The sequence below is a fragment of the Vulpes lagopus genome, chromosome 15 (assembly GCF_018345385.1).
Source record: "Vulpes lagopus strain Blue_001 chromosome 15, ASM1834538v1, whole genome shotgun sequence".
In the NCBI taxonomy this organism is placed as follows: domain Eukaryota; kingdom Metazoa; phylum Chordata; class Mammalia; order Carnivora; family Canidae; genus Vulpes; species Vulpes lagopus.
Window position 1 is genome coordinate 14120938 of NC_054838.1, and position 19091 is coordinate 14140028.

At 45.3% G+C, this 19091-nt stretch overlaps 1 protein-coding gene across 8 annotated transcripts in view; it reads right to left on the bottom strand.

The window, feature by feature from the left end:
• The window catches only part of TEAD1 (TEA domain transcription factor 1), a 268606-nt gene that overhangs the window by 194064 nt on the left and 55451 nt on the right, over positions 1-19091 (bottom strand). For 5 of the 8 annotated variants that reach the window (XM_041730082.1, XM_041730080.1, XM_041730081.1 and 2 more), the window contains exon 1: positions 3429-3455. The exons of 2 other annotated variants lie outside the window; for them this stretch is intronic. In XM_041730082.1, coding sequence (XP_041586016.1) covers positions 3429-3440 — 12 coding nt within the window. In that variant the 5' untranslated portion in view covers positions 3441-3455. Of the gene's footprint in view, positions 1-3428; positions 3456-5750; positions 5843-19091 lie in introns of those variants that run through there. One more of the 8 variants, XM_041730085.1, reaches the window with a different exon arrangement.

The window sequence follows — 19091 nt, forward strand, 5'->3', positions numbered from 1 at the left end:
AAGGTCGCGGGTGGAAGGGGACCCAATCCCACAGCCCCCTCGGAGGGCCTTTACTCCCTAGGGAACCCGGCTGGAGCGGCACCCACAGGGGTGCCATCATCCCATCCTATCCCTCTACCCCTCTCTGATGCAACTCAATCCCGAGAACGTCCACTGGACCCCCCCATCCCTCCGTCATATGCCCTCCACCGCCCTCCACCCCCATGGACTCGGCTCCTGACTCAGGAGCAGGATCTTACCACCCTTCTCTGAGCTGGACAGCTGCCTCTGTGCCCACACCATCACCACTCCCCACAACCACCTTCTGCCCAGTTCCCAGCTCTGGATGCAAGTCGGGAAGACACGGGCGGCTTCTTAAAAATCATAGGTGGCTTCTTAAAAATATGATCCCAGCTTTGATGCTAAAAGTGCCGAATCAGAGTTCCCAGGAGATATATTTTTGGCAAGTCTCTCTTGTGCTCTTCTTTGGCCGGAGGAGTTTCCCTAAAATGCACTTATGACTTTTATCATATGCTCATTTAACATCTTTCAGCAGACCCCCAGCCACCCTGGGACCCAACTGCCTAACAGGGGCACCCGTGGCCTTAACCACTTATCTGCAGGCTGCTCTCAGGCACCTGTCCAGTCCCCTACATTCCAACCACGTGACTACTCGATGGAACCCAGATAGGGCAGGCTGCCTGCGTCAGCCCTTCAGCCACCTGGGTCCCTCTGCTCAGAGGCTTCCCTCACCAGCTGCTCCACCTAATGAATACCTATTGGTCCCTCCAAGACCAAAGGCACCAACCTCTCTGTGGGAAACCTTAGCACATTCCTCCACTCAGAGATGTCACTTCTCTGTCCCCAGAGCATCTCAAAGTTCCAACAACACACATGCATGCTTCCCCATGACTTCTCTTAGGATACGGTCTCCCAGCTCATCAGTAAGTTCCTTGGCATTCCTATAACATCTCTCAACACCAGACAAGTCACTAGCACTTCAGAAAATGTTTGCTGAATGTTTTCCTTTGCAGGTACCCCGAGAGTTGCAGGGACTACACCGTGCATCTGGGGAGCCGATATGGCAAAGCAATTAAATATATCTAAAGAGTACCTAGGTTACTGGAACACCAGAGTTTGAATTTTGAATTCCCCACTTGTTAGCTATGTCTCAATGGGTTGTTTTTCCCCCCTTTGGAGCAAATGAGAACATTAGCTACTTGTTATAAAGACTATGAGATGATCCATGTAAAGTACAGGTATCTCAATTATTGGCAGTAATTAGGTACATTATTTATCATCTGTATGCTCATAGATTAATGGGTATGAGTGCACACACGTCTAACAACTGTGCCTGACACCTTACAGGTCCTCAAAATAATTGCTGAACAAATGCATATAGCTATAATTACTAATTACTGCTTATATATCTGTCTTTCCTGCTACACCACAAATTTTCAGAAGGCAGGGACTCTGTCCCACTCATTTCTGTACCTCGTCCCCATTTTAGCTCCATAATTATCTGATTTAGTTTAACATAAAATATTAATACAATTTTTAAGACTATTAAGAAATTCATCCTTGTCTAAGGACTCACAAAGACAGCCTCAGGCACACTCTAGACCAAACTCGCAAAATTAAAAAGTCACTGGCTTGAAAACCTTCCTCTAATCTCCCCAAACCCTGACTAGCTGGCCTCTAAGGCTCAACATAAACTCTGCTGGCCTCCCTTCAAGGCAGGGCCTGTTACCTAATGAACCACCACCCGAGATGACTCACATCCCCCTCCCTCCCAGGTCTGTGGCACCCCTGCTCTGACCCCCAGCGACAGCCCGGCCACAGCCCTGCCGCAGCAGCTGCTCCACCTGGGACGTGGGCTCCAGCCTTCTCAGCTCACAGCCAGTCCTCCCCCTGGGGCCTGGGGGCTGCAGTAGGCAGGCCAAAGTGTCAGGTTACCACAAAAAAACAGTGGGCCTGCACAGTCCAGGCCAAGTGCAGAAAGAGAAGCCCAGGAGAAAAAAAAACCAGACATCTGAGTTTGAGTCAAAGAGGACCTGGGTTTTAAGAAATATACTTTAATTCACAACTACACTCTTAACATCACACTGCAGCCCCTACAATAACTCATTTAGTGTCCCATCCAGGGTAGCTTATATTTATATTATAACTACTTTGAACGTGCTTTTAAAAACATTATGTTAGGGTAAGAGTGGGGGATGGTTTGGGTTTGTTTTTGTTTTTTTTTTCCCTTAGTTTGCTTATTTAGTTTGCTAATTTTATAAAAGTCCGATTTGGGTCAATGAAGGTTTTAACAAGTATTGCCATTCAGCAAATCCCTGATATTACTCAGCTTTAATTTTCTCAAAACTAAATCCAAACATGACAGAGCTAATTAATTAGCTCTGCTGAAGGAGGGGCAGACCTTCAAGAAAGAAAAGGCTAATAAAAAGCATTTACACATTTTTTTTTCCTTTTTCCCAAAATGAAATCAAAGGTCGCTCCCGTGCTCCCCTCGTGCAGGAACTCTGCTGGCTTGATGTGGGCTGACCCCGCCTGCGCACAAAGTTAACTTCAATCACTGCAGTGAGTTAACAGGTTATTGATTCTCCATCCACTGTTCTTTCATCTGGCTTTACTCCGTATACCATGCCTCTTTAATGTGCTCCTGGCAACTGTTTTATTAGAGGCTGGGTACAGACCCAGCGACAAGAAATGCCCTTTTCCAGCTGGGCAGGTGAACCCCAGGCCCGGGCGGTGTTGGGTTGGACTGGGTTTCTCATTGTAACCCCTCCTGTGTGAGAGCCACTTGCTGTGCCCTGGCACATTAGATTCTCGGCCTGAAGGGGCTGAAAGGGAGGCAGATTTAAAAAGAAAAAAAAAAAAGAAAGAAGAAAAAAGGAAAAAGAAAAAAAAAGAAAAGGAAAAGGAAGAAAGGAAAAGAAAGAAAAGAAAAGAAAAGAAAAGAAAAGAAAAGAAAAGAAAAGAAAAGAAAAGAAAAGAAAAGAAAAGAAAAGAAAAAAAGGAGATCCAAATAGAAAAGGAAAAAAAAAAAAAAAGGCTTCTTTATGAGCTTCCTAAAAAAAGAGTTCATTTTCATGAGGAAAGGTTCTCCAACATCCCCTTGTTTTATAGTTATTGGTTTATATTTCATGTTAAAATATCAGGGTTGTATTACAAGGCAAGCGGGGCTCTGAGCAGGACTCCACTGCAAAGGCTTAAAGGGGAAGGGCGGTAGGTGGGGTCTTTGAAATGACAATCTTGGTGGCACCCAGACCAGCTGGTAAACATGCAGACAGCCAGATTGTGTATTTTTTTCTTTTTTCTTTTTTTCCTTTTTAAACTTTTAAGAAATAACCCTCTCCCAATCCCATCAATAAAAACTTGAGAGACGGCACCTATTACCAGCAGAGTTCTGCAAGGGGAGACTAGCACATAAACAGTGAAATTACCCGCAGTTTCATTCTGTCTCTACAAACAGTCCAATTCCCGGAAGAGAGGCTCTCCCCGGCCCGCTCCTCGGCTGTCAGAGCGCACACGGCTCACGCAGGACACACCACACCGCGCGATCACCACTGCCACTGCTAGAGGATCTTTAATAATCCTGATTTTAAAAAAAAAAGAAAGAAAGAAAGAAAGAAACAAAACACCCCACCATAGCAGCTCTCCTTAGGAGCCCAGCTCTCCGGGCTCGCTCAGCGTGCCGGGTCACCTGGGGGAGGAGGAGACCCCGGGCAGGGGCTCATCCTTCCCCAGCGGGGTCTCCGCACTGCGAAGCCACGCGCCCCGCCTCCACGCTGGCCCCCTGGGTTTCAAGCTAGCTGAGCCCCCAAGAGCCCCGGGCAACCTTCAGGCAATGGTAGCCAGCGGCGGAGCAAGGGAGCCAAGGAGAAGCCAAGGAGAGCCTGCCCATCAGGGCCCCCCGGGAGCCGCACCGTCCAGGGACCCCGAGGAGCCGGGTACCCCTCCGGGCACGGCGGCCAGCACCCAGCGAGGCAGCGGCCGCCTCTCCCGGCAATCGACACGAGGCCTGACGGTGTCTCTCCGGGTCGGGAAGGTCGGGACTCAGCATCCTCGGCCGCTGCTTATACGTTAATTTTGAAAACTTACAACTGGATTTTAAAAAATGTAACAGCCCCGGTGGCTCAGCGGCTGAGCGTCTGCCTTCGGCCCAGGGCGAGATCCCGGGGTCCGGGGATCGAGTCCCGCATCGGGCTCCCTGCGTGGGGCCTGCTTCTCCCTCTGCCTGTGTCTCTGCCTCTCTGTGTCTCTCATGAATAAATAAATCAAATATTTTTTTAAAATACATATAATAACCATGGAACACTTCTAAATGTAAAGTTCATACCCACAGGTGACCCAAAAAGTGGAACCTGTGGCAACATACACAGGAGAGGAACTGTACTCACAGTCCTCCCCCAAACAACACTCGGTGCGGACGATGCATTTTGATGTACTTTCTTGCACTCACAACATGGTTCTTATTAATCCTATTTTTTTATTATTATTACTCCCTTATAGTTTTGGGTTCTGTTATTACCCACTCTCAGCATTCACACTCAGCATTATCCTGAGTCCTGAAATACTCTTCATATTTGTGATTTTTAAGAAGCATAGTATTCCATGTAGAGTATTCCATGTTGTGGGTTTGCTATCGTTTGACTTTTCCCCCCATGGGTGCACATTTATGTTTTGCCCAACTGTTCGCTGTGACAGCAAACATCCTTGTAATCATTTCCTAAGGACAGATTCCTGGAGTCCACAAGGGCGGGGAAAAAACTGGTGCAGACTGGGGACCCTTGAAGACAGGGACTGTGCCTGTCACACTGTAGGGTGTTGTGAATAAAGGAATGTGTCTCGGCACCTTCCAAATAGCCCTAAATTCTAATGCGACACTTTCCGAGCACCTACTGGGAAATCATCAGGCCAGCACAACAGAAGTCCCCTCAACAGAGACAGAGGAAGCTACGAGCAAGGGATCCATCTAACACCTCTGAACACCTGTCAAAGGCAATTCAGATGCTGCTGGCACCGTCTACACCACCTCCACCAGTACCTCCCCAGTATGGCCACGATGGTTGTTGAAAATACTGATATCTTTCATACGAGTTGGTGGAGAGTGAGTGGCACAAGCCCACCAAATGCCCCTGTCCCCTTGACTCCCACCCCTCTCCAGAGTCCCGGGCCTCCTCACTATCCAAGTAAAGGATAAGTGCCTGGCACACCTGGGGGCTTCCAGGGATTTCCCTTGTGTCAATGTCCTTACAGTTCATTAAATATTTCAAACGTCCCTCCTGTTCACATACAACCTACAACTCAAGATTGGCTTTTTAAATTTTGTTCATCCTCCTCAGAGACCACTGATTAAAATTTTAATTATCATCAGTTCAACCGTTTCTTAAATTCATTAAATTCTTTAATATTTTATCCTTAAAACTGAAATGGACAACTGATAAGAAGCCCTTACCAAGACGCCTAGCAGGGAGCTGTTCCCACTAAGTTCTTCTCCACGAGGCACAGTGAGTTAGGTTAGACAAAGATGGACATCATACGTGTAAGATCCATACACCAAGTACTAACACCAGTGATCCTGGCTCCCCAAGGATCAAAGCTATTTGTATGATCACATGAGGCTTGGAGGAACTCTCAGATCATCAACTATAATTCTCAGGAAGCTAAAGCAAAAAAAAAAAAAATCGAAATGCTAAAATCTAGAGGTAAGTAGAAGAGTCAAGTACAACATAACCTGTGCCCCAATCACCCTGGTGGCTTACCTCTAATACCAGTAACTGCAATATTCTGGAGCTGGGTATATTGCTGTGCCGTTGGAAGCATGATCTCTACCTTATCTGTCTCTTTGCTAATCTGAATTATTTTCTGTGTCGGGGAATAGATAACTAGTAAGTGGAACAGAATTTCATTTCCTCTGGATGGTTCTATCCTCTACTGCGGATGCCAGGGCAGGAACATCAGCCAGGAAAGGGAAGAACAGCAAACCAGAAGCCCGTAAATCAGACTCTGAAAACCAAAAAGGAGCTGGCCTGGATGCGTTACAGCCCCGCCCAGCCCCTCCCAGTCCCTCCCAGTCCCTCCCCAGCAGCTGGGGTGGTGGCCCTAGCTGGAATCAGCTCAAAGACAATGCCCATCCACATCTCCACTAGGCAAGAACATACCCCAAATTTCAAGTCACTGTGGGAGCTATTTTTGACTCCTAGTGTCAGATACAATGGCAAAAGCTTACGGAAACACCTTGTAGTCATAACTGAAAATAATAAGCACAGCTAAGATTTATTTAACACTGCTGTGAGTATGGAAGGCAGACAGGAGCGCCACGACTTGATTTCTATTATCTCTCCTAATCCTCATCACAACTATATTGAGATGTGATATTATTATACTTGTTATTCAGATAATGAAGAAGGTGAAGTTTAGAAACATTACGTCATCTGTCTACTTGTCAAATAGTCAAACCCAGATCCATCTCACCTTGAGTCTAAAGTCTGTTTCTGTGATAGAATGAACCTCCCAGCATTGGAGATAATCAAGGAATGGCTGAGACATCTCTTCACAGGGATGCTGTATCAAGTACTGGAGTGGGTAAAAGGATGTCAGGGAAGGTGCATTCTAACCTCTGATCCATGATAGATGAAAACAGACTGCCTACTGTGTGCTGGCTCTGTACTAGGTGCTTACAGGACATGAGGTATAGGAGATCCTGTGACTGAAGTGAGCACACAGAGCTGAGATAACAGACAGTCGTTCTATTTTTCTGCTCACAAAACAAAAGGCCACTGAATAGAAGGGGTGTTGGGAGAGTCCAGACTCGGGTCACTGTGATCCCAGCAGGGCTGGCACATGGCAAACACATGTTTCCTTCTCCCTCCCCAGAACACAACCAGAGGGAGCAAGTCTAGCTCTACTGCAGGGCAGGCAAAGAGTTTTTGCCCTTCTGTTTTTAGATTTCCTGCACCTGAACTTTTTTCCAACACAAAGCTAATATTTACAGTAAATAAACGATTCAAATTTGTATTAGAAAATATCAAGAACACAACCAGAAAAGGAGATGAATGGACAAGTCACACAAGAGAAGTATGGGACTTTCCCCTCTTTGCTAGGAGAGGGGATAAAGGACAAATTCAAACAGGCTGAAGGTGTGACTTTAAATGTCCCAATCAGCAAACCTGTGAAGTCGATAGTAACATCTGCAGTGACTAGGACACAGGGAATACACTCACTAGTGGTGGTGTGCATGTGAAGATCCAAATGGCTATACTTACCAAGAGTCTCAAAGCCTTAAATCCTTTGACTTAGTAACCCTCATATTAGAAATCTATTGAAAAGAGAATTCTATAAAGAAAAACATTAGGATCAAAAAGATGCACATTACAGAATCATCCATAATACTATGAACAGTGGAATAACGAAGAAAATCAGAGTACATGAATGCAAAGGAAAACTCTCTGTTTTTAAGAAAAACAGACTAATAAGTAAATCTTTAAAAAAATAATAATAAAATAAATTTTAAAAAAAAAGGGAAGCCAAAAAAAAAAAAAGGGAAGCCTGGGGAGCTCGGTGGTTGAGCATCTCCCTTCGGCTCAGGGCATTAGCCCGGGTCCTGGGATTAAGTCCCACATTAGGCTCCCTGCAGGGAGACTGCTTCTCTCTCTGCCTGTGCCTCTGCCTCTCTCTCTCTCTCTCTCTCATGAATCAATAAGTAAATCTTTAAAAATAAAATAAAGTAAATAAAAAAGAAAAACAGACTGAAACATTAGGGAAAACATCTCAAAGAATATGGATTTTAAAAACCAAAACACAAAATTGTGTGTATATGTATACATTATAAAATATATATTTGTGTAAGTATAAAATTGGGGGCATATATGTATCCATATATAGTATAAAATACATATTTACATGTATTATGTATACATTAAATTGCATATATGTATAGATATGTAATTACTTCAGTTTTATGCCCATACCTACAGAAATAAAATAATTGAATTTTTTTTAAGTTATTCTCAGGGTGCCTGGGTGGCTCAGGTGGTTAAGCGTCTGCCTTCAACTCAGGTCATGATCCCAGGGTCTGGGATGAAGCCCCTGCATCAGGCTCCCTGCTCAGTGGGGAGTCTGCTTCTCTCTCCTCCTCTGTGATCACTCTCTCTCAAATAATATATAAAATCTTTTTTAAAAAATAGTTATTGTTAGGAAGGTGACATTACAGGTTTTGTCTTATACTGTTTTTCATGTTCTATAGTTTCTGTAATTTTTTTAAAAGGAATCCAATTTTTTTAAAGAATTTTTATGTAATCAGCTACAACTTAAGACATTCAAGCACTTGAATGCAAAATAGAAGCTTAGAAGTCAGACACCTGTGGCTCCTTGAAGCCTCTCTATGGCCAGGACCCACCAGGAGCCACTCTCCATCTTTCTAGGTCTAGTCACTAGCTTCAAATACAGAAGTTTCAGGAGACCTGAGAGCCTGATGTTCCCCTAGCATTACAGCAGCAATCACAATAGCTAACACAGAGTGTGTATTCTGAACCCAAGCCCTACTGGAAGCACTTGATATGTCGATTCATTTAACTTCACGTAACAATCCTGTAAGAAAAGTACCATCATCACTCCCATTTAGAAAGGAGGAAACCAAGACACAAAGAGAAAATAAATTGCCCAACCTCGCCCACAGAGGTGGCAAAGCCAAGATCTGAACACAGACTAACTCTAGAGTCTAAAATGCTAACTACCAACCCACGCTGCCTGTACGTAGACAAGTCTCCCACCAGGGGCTCCGCTGATACCTCTTTCCTCCCCTTAGCCACCTACAAAGCCCCCACACATACTGCAGAGGCCAAGTCCATTGCCACCTCTACGGCAAAGCCTTCCCGGCACTTCCACGCAGCACTAATAGGCCTGCGCTTTAGTTTTCCATGAGAACAGTTCTAGAGAGGGCTAACAATGATGGTAGCGAAACAAAGTGGATGTACTTCATGCTCCTGAACTGCACACTTAAAGATGGTTGAGATAGTAAATTTACAGTATATGCATTTTACCTCAAATAAAATTATAGATAAGTAGGTGGGTACATAGGTAGGTAGGTAGACAGCAGATAAAATGGGACCCCTTAAGCAAAGAAATCAGGTCAAGTGAGAGCAGCTCTCCCATGGAATCCAAACATAACTCTCGGTGCTGTAGCACTCACTTCACACAGCACACAGGTTCACGTGCATCTTTCCAAGACGCTCCCCCCTTCAGCAGGGATATCGCTCCCTTCAGGGCCTTCCTGGATACCCGAGTCCAGTCTGGAGGAACCTGGTCACATGCTCCCACACTATCACGCCGTCGTACCAGAGCACCTTTGTGAGGGCCTGTACCTGGCTCCCTGTCAAGCTCCCTGCAGGCAGCACCCTTATCTTATTTGAGTGTGTCCTCGGGACCTGGCTCAACACTGATCACCCTTAATAAACACTGAATTAGGGATCCCTGGATGGCTCAGCAGTTTAGCACCTGCCTTCGGCCCAGGGCGTGATCCTGGAGACCGGGGATCAAGTCCCACATCGGGCTCCCTGCATGGAGCCTGCTTCTCCCTCTGCCTGTGGCTCTGCCTCTCTCTCTCTCTCCCTCTCTCTCTGTGTCTCTCATGAATAATAAATAAAATCTTTTTAAAAAATAAATGAATAAAATAAACACTGAATTAATAAATTAACTGCTGGAAGAAGGAGAGGGATAGAATATGGCTCTGATTTTCAAAGCTCACAGACAGGGTTGTCTTGAAGGGTGATGAAGAAGACCGGTCAATGCTCGCAGAAAACCCAAAGATTCTAACCTGAAACCAGGAAGAGGGTCCACTTGCAGAGATCCCCACAGGCCTCCTGCCACCTCTATTAGGTATGGGGGATTTTTATCTGTGAACAGGGGATTTTCAGCAAGTAGAGCTCCCAGGAGGGAAAGGTCCATGCCCATCTTCTGAAGCCCTGGGCTGAGACTCAGGTGCCAGGTTCAGTACAATGGCTTAGGTCACCTCTGCAAATTCTCTTGATGTCAAGTTTAAATGGCAGTTTGATTAATTTGTCAGGCACCTACGCTTTGGGCTAAAACCAAAAATCATTCTTTAAGGCTGCTAAATCTTTATTGATCCTCAGGGGTCAGCTCAGAAGGCAGGGGCAGTAATTGCTTGGTCTTTGCATGGTGCATTTTCCATTCTTTAAGGCAGACGGTACAGCACAGTATTCTTTCTTGTATGTGTTTCTGCCACAATTACTTCATTGCCCCTAATGCCGCTCTGCTCATCACACCTTCAAGTTTCTCAGTCCATGTGTCACAAAGGAGAACAGATTTTTGAATTTGCTACTGAGCCAAGTCTATTTCCTTTTCTTCCTCCCTCTCCAATCACTGGGCAAACTGTAGGAGTGAAGTAAGCATAAACCAGGCTCATCCATGCTGGAGCACCACAAGACAGAGGAGCTGAGACTCAAGGCATTTTTAAAAGGAGATAATGATTACTCTCTTTTATGTGAATTGTTTCTTTTTTTTTTTTTTTTTTAGTCTTCTAATTATTAGTGGAACCATCTTGATTATAGAAGTTGAGTGACTATGAGGAGCGGAGCCTGTGCTGGGTAAGACAGGGCATAGCCATAGTCACACTTTGAGTAATTATTCCTTTTCTTCCCAGCCTGGGCCTCGGATTCCTCATCGGTGAACAAGGGAGCTGAAATAGGGCTGTATTGGTAGCTCTCATGTGTAATGTTCTTTCTACTCCATTCAGCTGTCTACCAGAACAAGCGGACTTGTGGCCCATGCAGGACTGCGTTGTCCAAAATGGGAATCTTTTTAAAGTGTCATAAACATTATAGACTACATTATGTATACTGGCCACATCATATATATAGACCATATATGTTCTAACACTGTTCTTTTTTGAAGATGCAGACTATTTCTTTTTTTTTTTTTTAAGCTTTATTTTTTTTTTAATTTTATTTATTTATGATAGTCGCAGAGAGAGAGAGAGGCAGAGACACAGGCGGAGGAAGAAGCAGGCTCCATGCACCGGGAGCCTGATGTGGGATTCGATCCCGGGTCTCCAGGATCGCGCCCTGGGCCAAAGGCAGGCGCCAAACCGCTGCGCCACCCAGGGATCCCCCGATGCAGACTATTTCTAACAAAATAATAAAAGATCGTGATTATCTTTGGCTGGGTGGCTTAGTTGCTTAGGCATCAGACTCTTAATTTTGGTTCAGATCGTCATCTCAGGATCATGAGATCAACAGCCCCATGTAGGGCTCTGCGCTGAGAGTAGAGTCTGCTTAAGATTTCTCTCTCTCCCTCTCCTGCTGCCTCACCCCACATGCTACTTAAGAGCTCTAAAGAAAAAAAAAAGATGGTAATTACCATTTTTAAAGACATTTTTTGGGGCACCTAGGTGGCTCAGTTGGTTAAATGTCTGCTTTCAGCTCAGGTCATGATCCCAGGGTTCTGGGATAGAACCCCATGGAGGGTTCCTTGCTCAGCAAGCAGTCTGCTTCTCCCTCTCCATCTGTCACTACCCCCCAGCTTGTGCACGCTCTTTCTCTCTCAAATAAATAAAAGACACTTTCTAAAAGTAGATCTTATAATAGAATTACAGATAAATTTTGAAAGGAAACAATATTTTCATTCATAGCAACTCATTTAAAAGAGAAGCAAGCAGGGCGCCTGGGTGGCCAGTTAAGTGTCTGCCTTCCAGTCAGGTCATGATCCTGGAGTTCTAGGATGGAGCCTGCACTGGGCTCTGGGCTCAGTGGGGAGCCTGCTTCTCTCTTTCCCTCTGCCCCTCCCCCACTCGCCTTGGGCTAATGCACAGGCACACACTATCTTTTAAATAAATAAAATCTTTAAAAGAAAAAATGAATAAAAGCGAACCAAGCTTTGTTTGGCTATCTCAAAGAAATGTTCCCTGCTTTTTTCTTCCTGCTTTACCTATTTCTTTGCAAATGTATCAAAAATCAAGGTTCCAGTTGGAACCCATCACATCCCACAGGACCATCAAATTTGGCAAAAATTCTATATTTAATACATTCAACCACTATCCAACAAGCTTTGAAGATTATACCTTCATCTGAAACAGAAAACAGTGTTTATTCATAGGTAGACATTTTTTAGATTTAAGAATCACTGATAAACTCTATGTTCAAAGGAAGAGAGATAACCACTACTATCTCACTTTACAACAATCTCACTTATCTCACTTGAATTCAACAAGATCACTAAAATCCTAGATAAAATATTTCCAATTTTCATATTCCTTCTTTAAACTTAATTCATCTTTATTTTAAGATACACTGCTACCACACAAACCTGTCTTTCTTGAATAGTTTGTTCTAGGTGGGGCAATGGGGAAAAAAGGCTAGGAAAAACATAAGCTCCTTGGTCTAATAGACTGTAAACATGCTCGCATATTCTGGTTTTGATCAGAAATAATAAGTGAGAAGAAAAAAGGATGCACTTGGGATTTCAGGACACCGTGCGGTGATTCAAGACATCCGAGACATCCGAGAGGCCAACTATTTGCCAGAGTAAACAAATATCACAATCATAGTACCATGTTAAAGGAGATTCCTGTCCACAATTCACACACCCTGAAGAACTGCCTGAAGGACTGCCTCACTGACTTCTCTAGATGGCTAGATAAAGTGTGGCCAACTTCTGTTGGGCTAAAAACCAGTGGTAGATACGGCCCACTCATAGTTTAGTTGGGTGTCATAAAACACCTGCAAGCACTCATTCAATCAGCCTTCAATATGCACATGGCAACTTCGGGCCAGGCTCTGGCTGCAGAGATGGAGATGGGTAACCACCATGCCCCTCCCTCACAGACCTCACAGCCCAGGGACAGGCAGGTAGGTCAGCCACAATCCCAGAATCCAGAAAACTGTATGCACATAGCAGGTACCCCCAAAAGGTAGAAAGGAGGCTCAGAGGCAGGGAGGGTGGGCAGAGGCCTGCCCAGAGAGCTGCGGTGTGGTAGGGAGCCCTGACTTTGAATGCATGCCCCCCACCCCCTGCAGCTGTGTACCAGGCTGTGCGTTCAATGCTGCCCTGCCTCAGTATCCTCCTTCGGGGGTGACGAGGTAACATACGTGGAAATGCCTGGAAAGGGCAAGACCAGGAAGGCCAGATCTGGTCTAGGGCAAAGACCAGGAGGGACAGAACCACTACAGTAGGACAAGATCTTTTTTTCCTACTTCTCCTCCTGTAGAAATCCCTTTCCCCAAGACTAACTCAGACTGAATGAACCACAAAGGATGGGGTGGGGGGCAAGAGGAGGATGCAAAGTGAGTCCTCTGGCCTTTGGGATGAAAACCCTCAGTGGTTCTACAGTGGAAAGGGGGGAAAGGACTCCCAAGCCAAACACCTAAAGCGCTTCAACTTCTCTTCTGCCTAGACTCCTCCAGACAATGACAATTAGCGAGAGTTTATTCTCTGCCTCCCATCTCCTCATTTGAAGGTCCTTTACTAATTAAAGTGCCTGCAGCACATTAACACTTGATCAACACAAAAGAAAGGCTAAGCCAAGCTTCAATATCTTAGATCTTTTCCTATTTTAAAATAATATACATGCGTGTTTGCATATTTCTGTATATCCAGTTGTGAGTGCAGATCTGGCTACGTATATATGTACATCCACACACATGCATGTGCTACTTAAGTACACATCTATGTATGTATTTAAGTACACATCTATGTACACAGGACAGGTAAATTGCGTGTCTACCACAAACACCTGCAAGTTCACCCTGCATAAATAACTATGGTTTGACCAATGAAGAAGGCTTTGGGTTTCCAGGATAACCACAGGGGTAATGCTGGAGGGGCTCAAACTCTCTGTAACTAGACCCAGCCCCTAAAAGAACCTCTTTCTCTTCCTGGAAGAAAGCTTCCTTTTTTTAGTAAACAAGAGCCCTGGTTCTAACCAGGACCACCAAACCTCTTAAGGGGTGAAAAGCAGGGGCCTCAGAGCTGCCTTCATGCCTGGAAAAGACCACAGCCACACAGGGGACTTGGGGAGTTGGAACTGTCAGGCTCCTGCCCATTAACTCTCTCGAGGTTAAGTGATGCTGCAAAGTTCACGGTCATGCAATTCAACAGGCCCTGACCTAGAAGCAGCTGTGTCCCAAGCCCAGTGCTCAGAGATTACTTCTCATAGCACCATTTCGTGTGTGTTTTGCAACAACCAAAAAAGGCAAGTGCTGTGGTATTATTTCCCTCTTACAGGTGGGAGAGTCTGAGGCTCAGAAACACAGAGGGGCCCAAGTATGGCCCCAAAGTGGGTAAAAGCAGGAAACTTCATGCTGCCTCACACGGCAGGTCTGCTTCAAGAGTACTGATTGCAGGAAAAGAATCTGAGCTCCCAGGTTCTGGTTTCAGTTCAGCCTCTGACCTAAGGGTAATCAATCATGAGTAGGTCTTAACTTTCTGAGCCTTAAACTGACAGTATAAAAAGAAAAAGAGAGGACATCTTTTGTTCTAAAATTGACGGTATGGAGTCAGATAAGAAGCTTCTATACAGTCACTATTCAACATAATTCTCAAAGGTAGGTGGTTTCTTGTCCTCAGCTCTCCCACCAAACACCATGTCCCCTGCCATCCCTTGGGTCCCAACTCAAGTTTTCACTGCCTCAGGCATTCACACTGATGGCGCCCTGAGGAATCCCTCCACTGTCTGTCTTTCTGGAAGACATCAAGATCCATCTCAACAGTTAGCTCAAGCCCAAACAGTCAACCCCGGAGCAAGCTCAACAGCGTCTGAACTTACCTCCATTGCATCTGCTTCTCAGTTTTTGTCTCTTCAGCCTCATCCAGGGACCCAGCCTGGACTTCTCTATACTTATCACTGTGATATCACAACCATGCCTGCATCCCTCCCTGGAGTTAAATCAAAACAACTATTTACATGGCAACATTTTCTAGGTATCTGTTGGGTCACATATGAAAACATGGAAATGGAAAGTGGGTTTTTTAAGATAAATAACAGGACATGGTTTCAGCCCCAAAGAAGTCACAATCTAGTAAGGAAGATGGAGACGTAAAGGATTGCTGGGATTTGCTGAATCATTTGACAATGGAATTTGCCAGTGACTGGGAGTTGGAAGAGACAGTGACTATGAAGAATGATAGAGTCTGCTCCTGATACTATCTCAAAGGATATAATGACCGGCTGACTTTAACGAGGTGGAAATTTAATAAGGATAAATGTCAAGTCATGCACTTAGGTCCCATTAAAAAAAAAAAAAAACCCAACTCACAAGTATAGGGTAGAGAAGATCACATGAGAAAGTCTTAAGGGATTGGGTTGCCCACAAGCTCAATGACTCAGTGTGACGAGGCTGCTATTAAAGCTAATGCAATAGCAGGCTGCCCTGATTAGAAATGCTGCATTCAGAGTAAGAAAAGTGAGATCTCAAATCTGGACCCCAGAGACTGTAGAGAGATGAATGGTCACAAGTGAGCACATTTCAGAGAGCAGTCAAGAGTGTGAAGCCACATCTCAAGTGGGATGAAGATGAGGAGGCCGGGGAATGAATAACTTAGGGAGGCCACGAGTGACACCTTCAAACTAGTCTTGGGCTTGTCCATCCCATTTCCAGAGATGCAGTTTACCTAAACGAGAAAGGCACTAGAACAATCTTTATCATAGCATGGTTTATGACTGCCCCAAACTGAGAGGGTGCAGGGAAAACATCTGGCAAGAGCGAATAAATTACATTCTCGTTATGACATGTTACCAACTGCAATATCAAAAATTTCTTAGTAGGAAAGATAGTCATAAAATTCTATTTATAAGATAAAGAAAATTATAAAATATTATGCACAAATTATCCATTTTGTAGAAACAAAAGCATGAGTTACGCACCAAAAGCTGAGTTACTACCTGTCTGGAAGACTATGTCGTGTGGGGCTGACAACACTAAAAGTGGTGAAATTATGGGCAGTCTTAAATTTTTCTTTTGCTTCTCCATAGTTTTTCTCTGTTTCCTAACAAACATATCTTGAAAACTCTCAGATGAAAAAAGAAAATCTAAATGGGCTATCATATAAAAACAGCAATTAGGCTCATGCTGTCTGGCTCCAGCAAGAGAGGGGGGTTAGGATTAATGGGTGAGGATTGAGGAGACCCTGTCTGGGCTCAGTGTAAGGGAGTGGAATAAATATGGTCCTTTGTCGTAGGGAGCTCCCCATCAAATACATGTGCCTCTACGAGGTATTAAGGCTCTTTGGGAATGCACTGTAGAAGCCTCCATGAGTACAGGGCTAGCGCCTCCTAAATGACCTCAAAGTTCCCTCTCATCTATATAACTCCAATTCCTTGGTGGATGCTGAGCCATCCATGTTCCAGAATGCACACAGCCTCTATTTCTCTCCTATAAATTCAAATCCTCAACCAAGCTTGTAGGATCTACCTCTCTGCTCTCTCACCAAATCAGAGCCAAGCGGAGTACAGTTAAAAGGACATTCAACCAGGAATCAAACTGTTCGGATCCCAGTGGTACCAATGGAGACAATACGGCCTTGAATGAGTCACTTAATCTCTAGAAGTCTGTTTCCGCATCTGCCAAATGACAGTAAAATGTATATGATCTCAAGAGGTTCTGCTGACATTTCAAGAAAAAGCCTGTGAGACTGCGTTGGAAACAATAAAGTGCTATACAAGCGAGAGGTGATACATTCCATCATGAGAGCATTTAAAGCTGAAGCTGATGGCCAGCTGATGGAGCAAGCTATAGGCATCCCACTCCGCTGGAAGCAGACACGACTCTAATGCCAAGATCCTACGATCCTACTGCACTTGGCTCAAGCAGCATCTGCACAAAGCCCTCCAGTCTGCCGGCTTCCCCTGACCACTTCTCATCCCACAGAGTATAATGATGAATTGCTTTTTCTCCAGCTTCTGAGGATGAGTCTTGATCTTTCACTATGACTACAGGTTCTTTTCACTATGGCTACAGGCTTTCACTATGGCTCCCTCACTGTGGCTGCAGGATCCCTCACTGTGGGCTCCAGGTTCCCTCAATGTGGGCTCCAGGATCCTTCACTATGGCTCCAGGATCCTTCACTGTGGGCTCCAGGATCCTGCACTGTGGCTCCAGGTTCCCTCACTGTGGCTCCGGGTTCCCTCACTGTGGCCTCCAGGTTCTCTCACTGTGGCTCCAGGTTCCTGCACTGTGGCTCCAGGTTCCTGCACTGTGGTCCAGGTTTTTTAAGACCAGGACCAAGGCCCCTGCCTTTACCCATGATCCCTAGTGCTGCTAGGAACTCATGAAAGACATACCGATGACCTGACTGACCCTAACTGAGTCCTGCTACTTCTAGTGTAGCCTGTGAAGCACCGCCACTGGCATCACCTCAGCACGTGTTAGATGTGCAGATTCCAGGGCCCTGTCCCAAATCCATGTAATCCAAATCTGCATCTTCAACAAGATCCCCAGGTGATTCACATGCTCACAACGTAATGCTACTGCTGGGCCACATAGAGACACCAAGAAGCAAGTGGAAGACTCGGGTAAGCTCATCCCACAAGAGCTTGAAAGCCCAGAAAAGGGCCTCATTCATTCATTCATTTACTCATTTATTCAGTCATTCACTTGTTCAACAACTAGATCTTAAATTCCTACATCATGCCAGTATGCGTCTAGGCACCAAGTCCTGTTCTGACCAGGTGTTACTGAATGGTAAAAGGCCCTCCGATTTCAGAGAGCATTTCCCATCACAGCGGCCTGCCCACAAAGCTCCGCTAAAAACAACTTCAGTCCCTCTGAATTCCGGCTCCTCCAACCCTGGCCCAGCTCCTCAAATGCTTTGCAGGTGTCAGGGCTGGTATCTCTTCATGAACCACCGAGAAGCCACCCACACAATAGCCACGGCCCAATGGTCTGCACCGAGCCCCTTTTTACTTCTGCAGGTGCTACATTCCAAAAATATTTCTTCTTACGAAGCATGGCAGGAATTCCACACTTAGGGCAGAAAAGAGGATAAAGGAGGGCCTCATTTTTCCCAGGGGAGAGAGGAGACTCACAGAGAGGTTTACATTTTTAAAATGTATTTATTTTATCAGCCACATGCTCGCAAGTCAAACATCCCCTCAAAGACATTTTGCAGACAGAGATATTCTGGGAACACACTGGAGGCAGCTTATTTATGTGCGGCTATTACAAGACTAGCCCAAAGGGATGAGTATCAGATGCTATCTCCTGCTGAAATGACCGTCTGCCCGCCTGCCACCTCTAATGCCAGGTCAGAGCTACTTCATGCCCCTCAAATACCCCCTGCTTGGCCCTGCCAAGCTGCCTCTGCCCCACTGGTCCTCGGAGAGCCTTCCAACTAGCCCGGTCACTCCTGATGGAGGACGGCCGTTGGCTGTCCATGCTCTGTACCATCTCTGGGGCTCTGTAAATGGACAATGAAAAGTGTCATTGATGTCTATAACGGGTGCAACGTTAATCTCGAACACTGTCACAGTGCTGGAACCTGCAGAGGCTGGTCCCAGGCCAACTCAGCTCCTTGATTTTCCACCACTCCTTGATTTCACTGCCCAATAAGAAAGTGTGCTGTCTCTTACAGCTGCCTCTGAGCTCCCTCCTCTGCTATCCTCCATCAAGTCATCCTTTGAGTCACAAGACGTAGCAGTTGAGAAGGCTTACCATGTCTCTCCCACAGTCCTCTCCCTCGGCCAGGTAACTGTCTCCTTCCCAACGGTGAGCATTTTGAGGGCAGGGGCTGTGCTGGGCTCAGCACAGCATCTCTGGAGCCCAGCACATAACTGGACACGTCCCGGTTCCCGTAAATAGTGACAGAATGTCAATACATTCAACAAGCATCTAATGAGGGGTGAGTTTTAAGATTACAATAGAGGCAACCTGGAAGTTTAAGCTATGACACTTCGCTCTTATGAAAGACCTACGTGAGTATAGGAAAGACCTACAGGACTACACCAACAGTTTTTCTCATAAACGTGAAAATCCTCTTCAGGTTTCTTTTGGTTGGTTGGAGAAAAGAGTTACTGATGTAGGTCTTTCCTTTAAAAGCAAAGTAGCAAAACATGAACTTTTGGAAAACATGGAATACTGTGCCTTACGCCATTT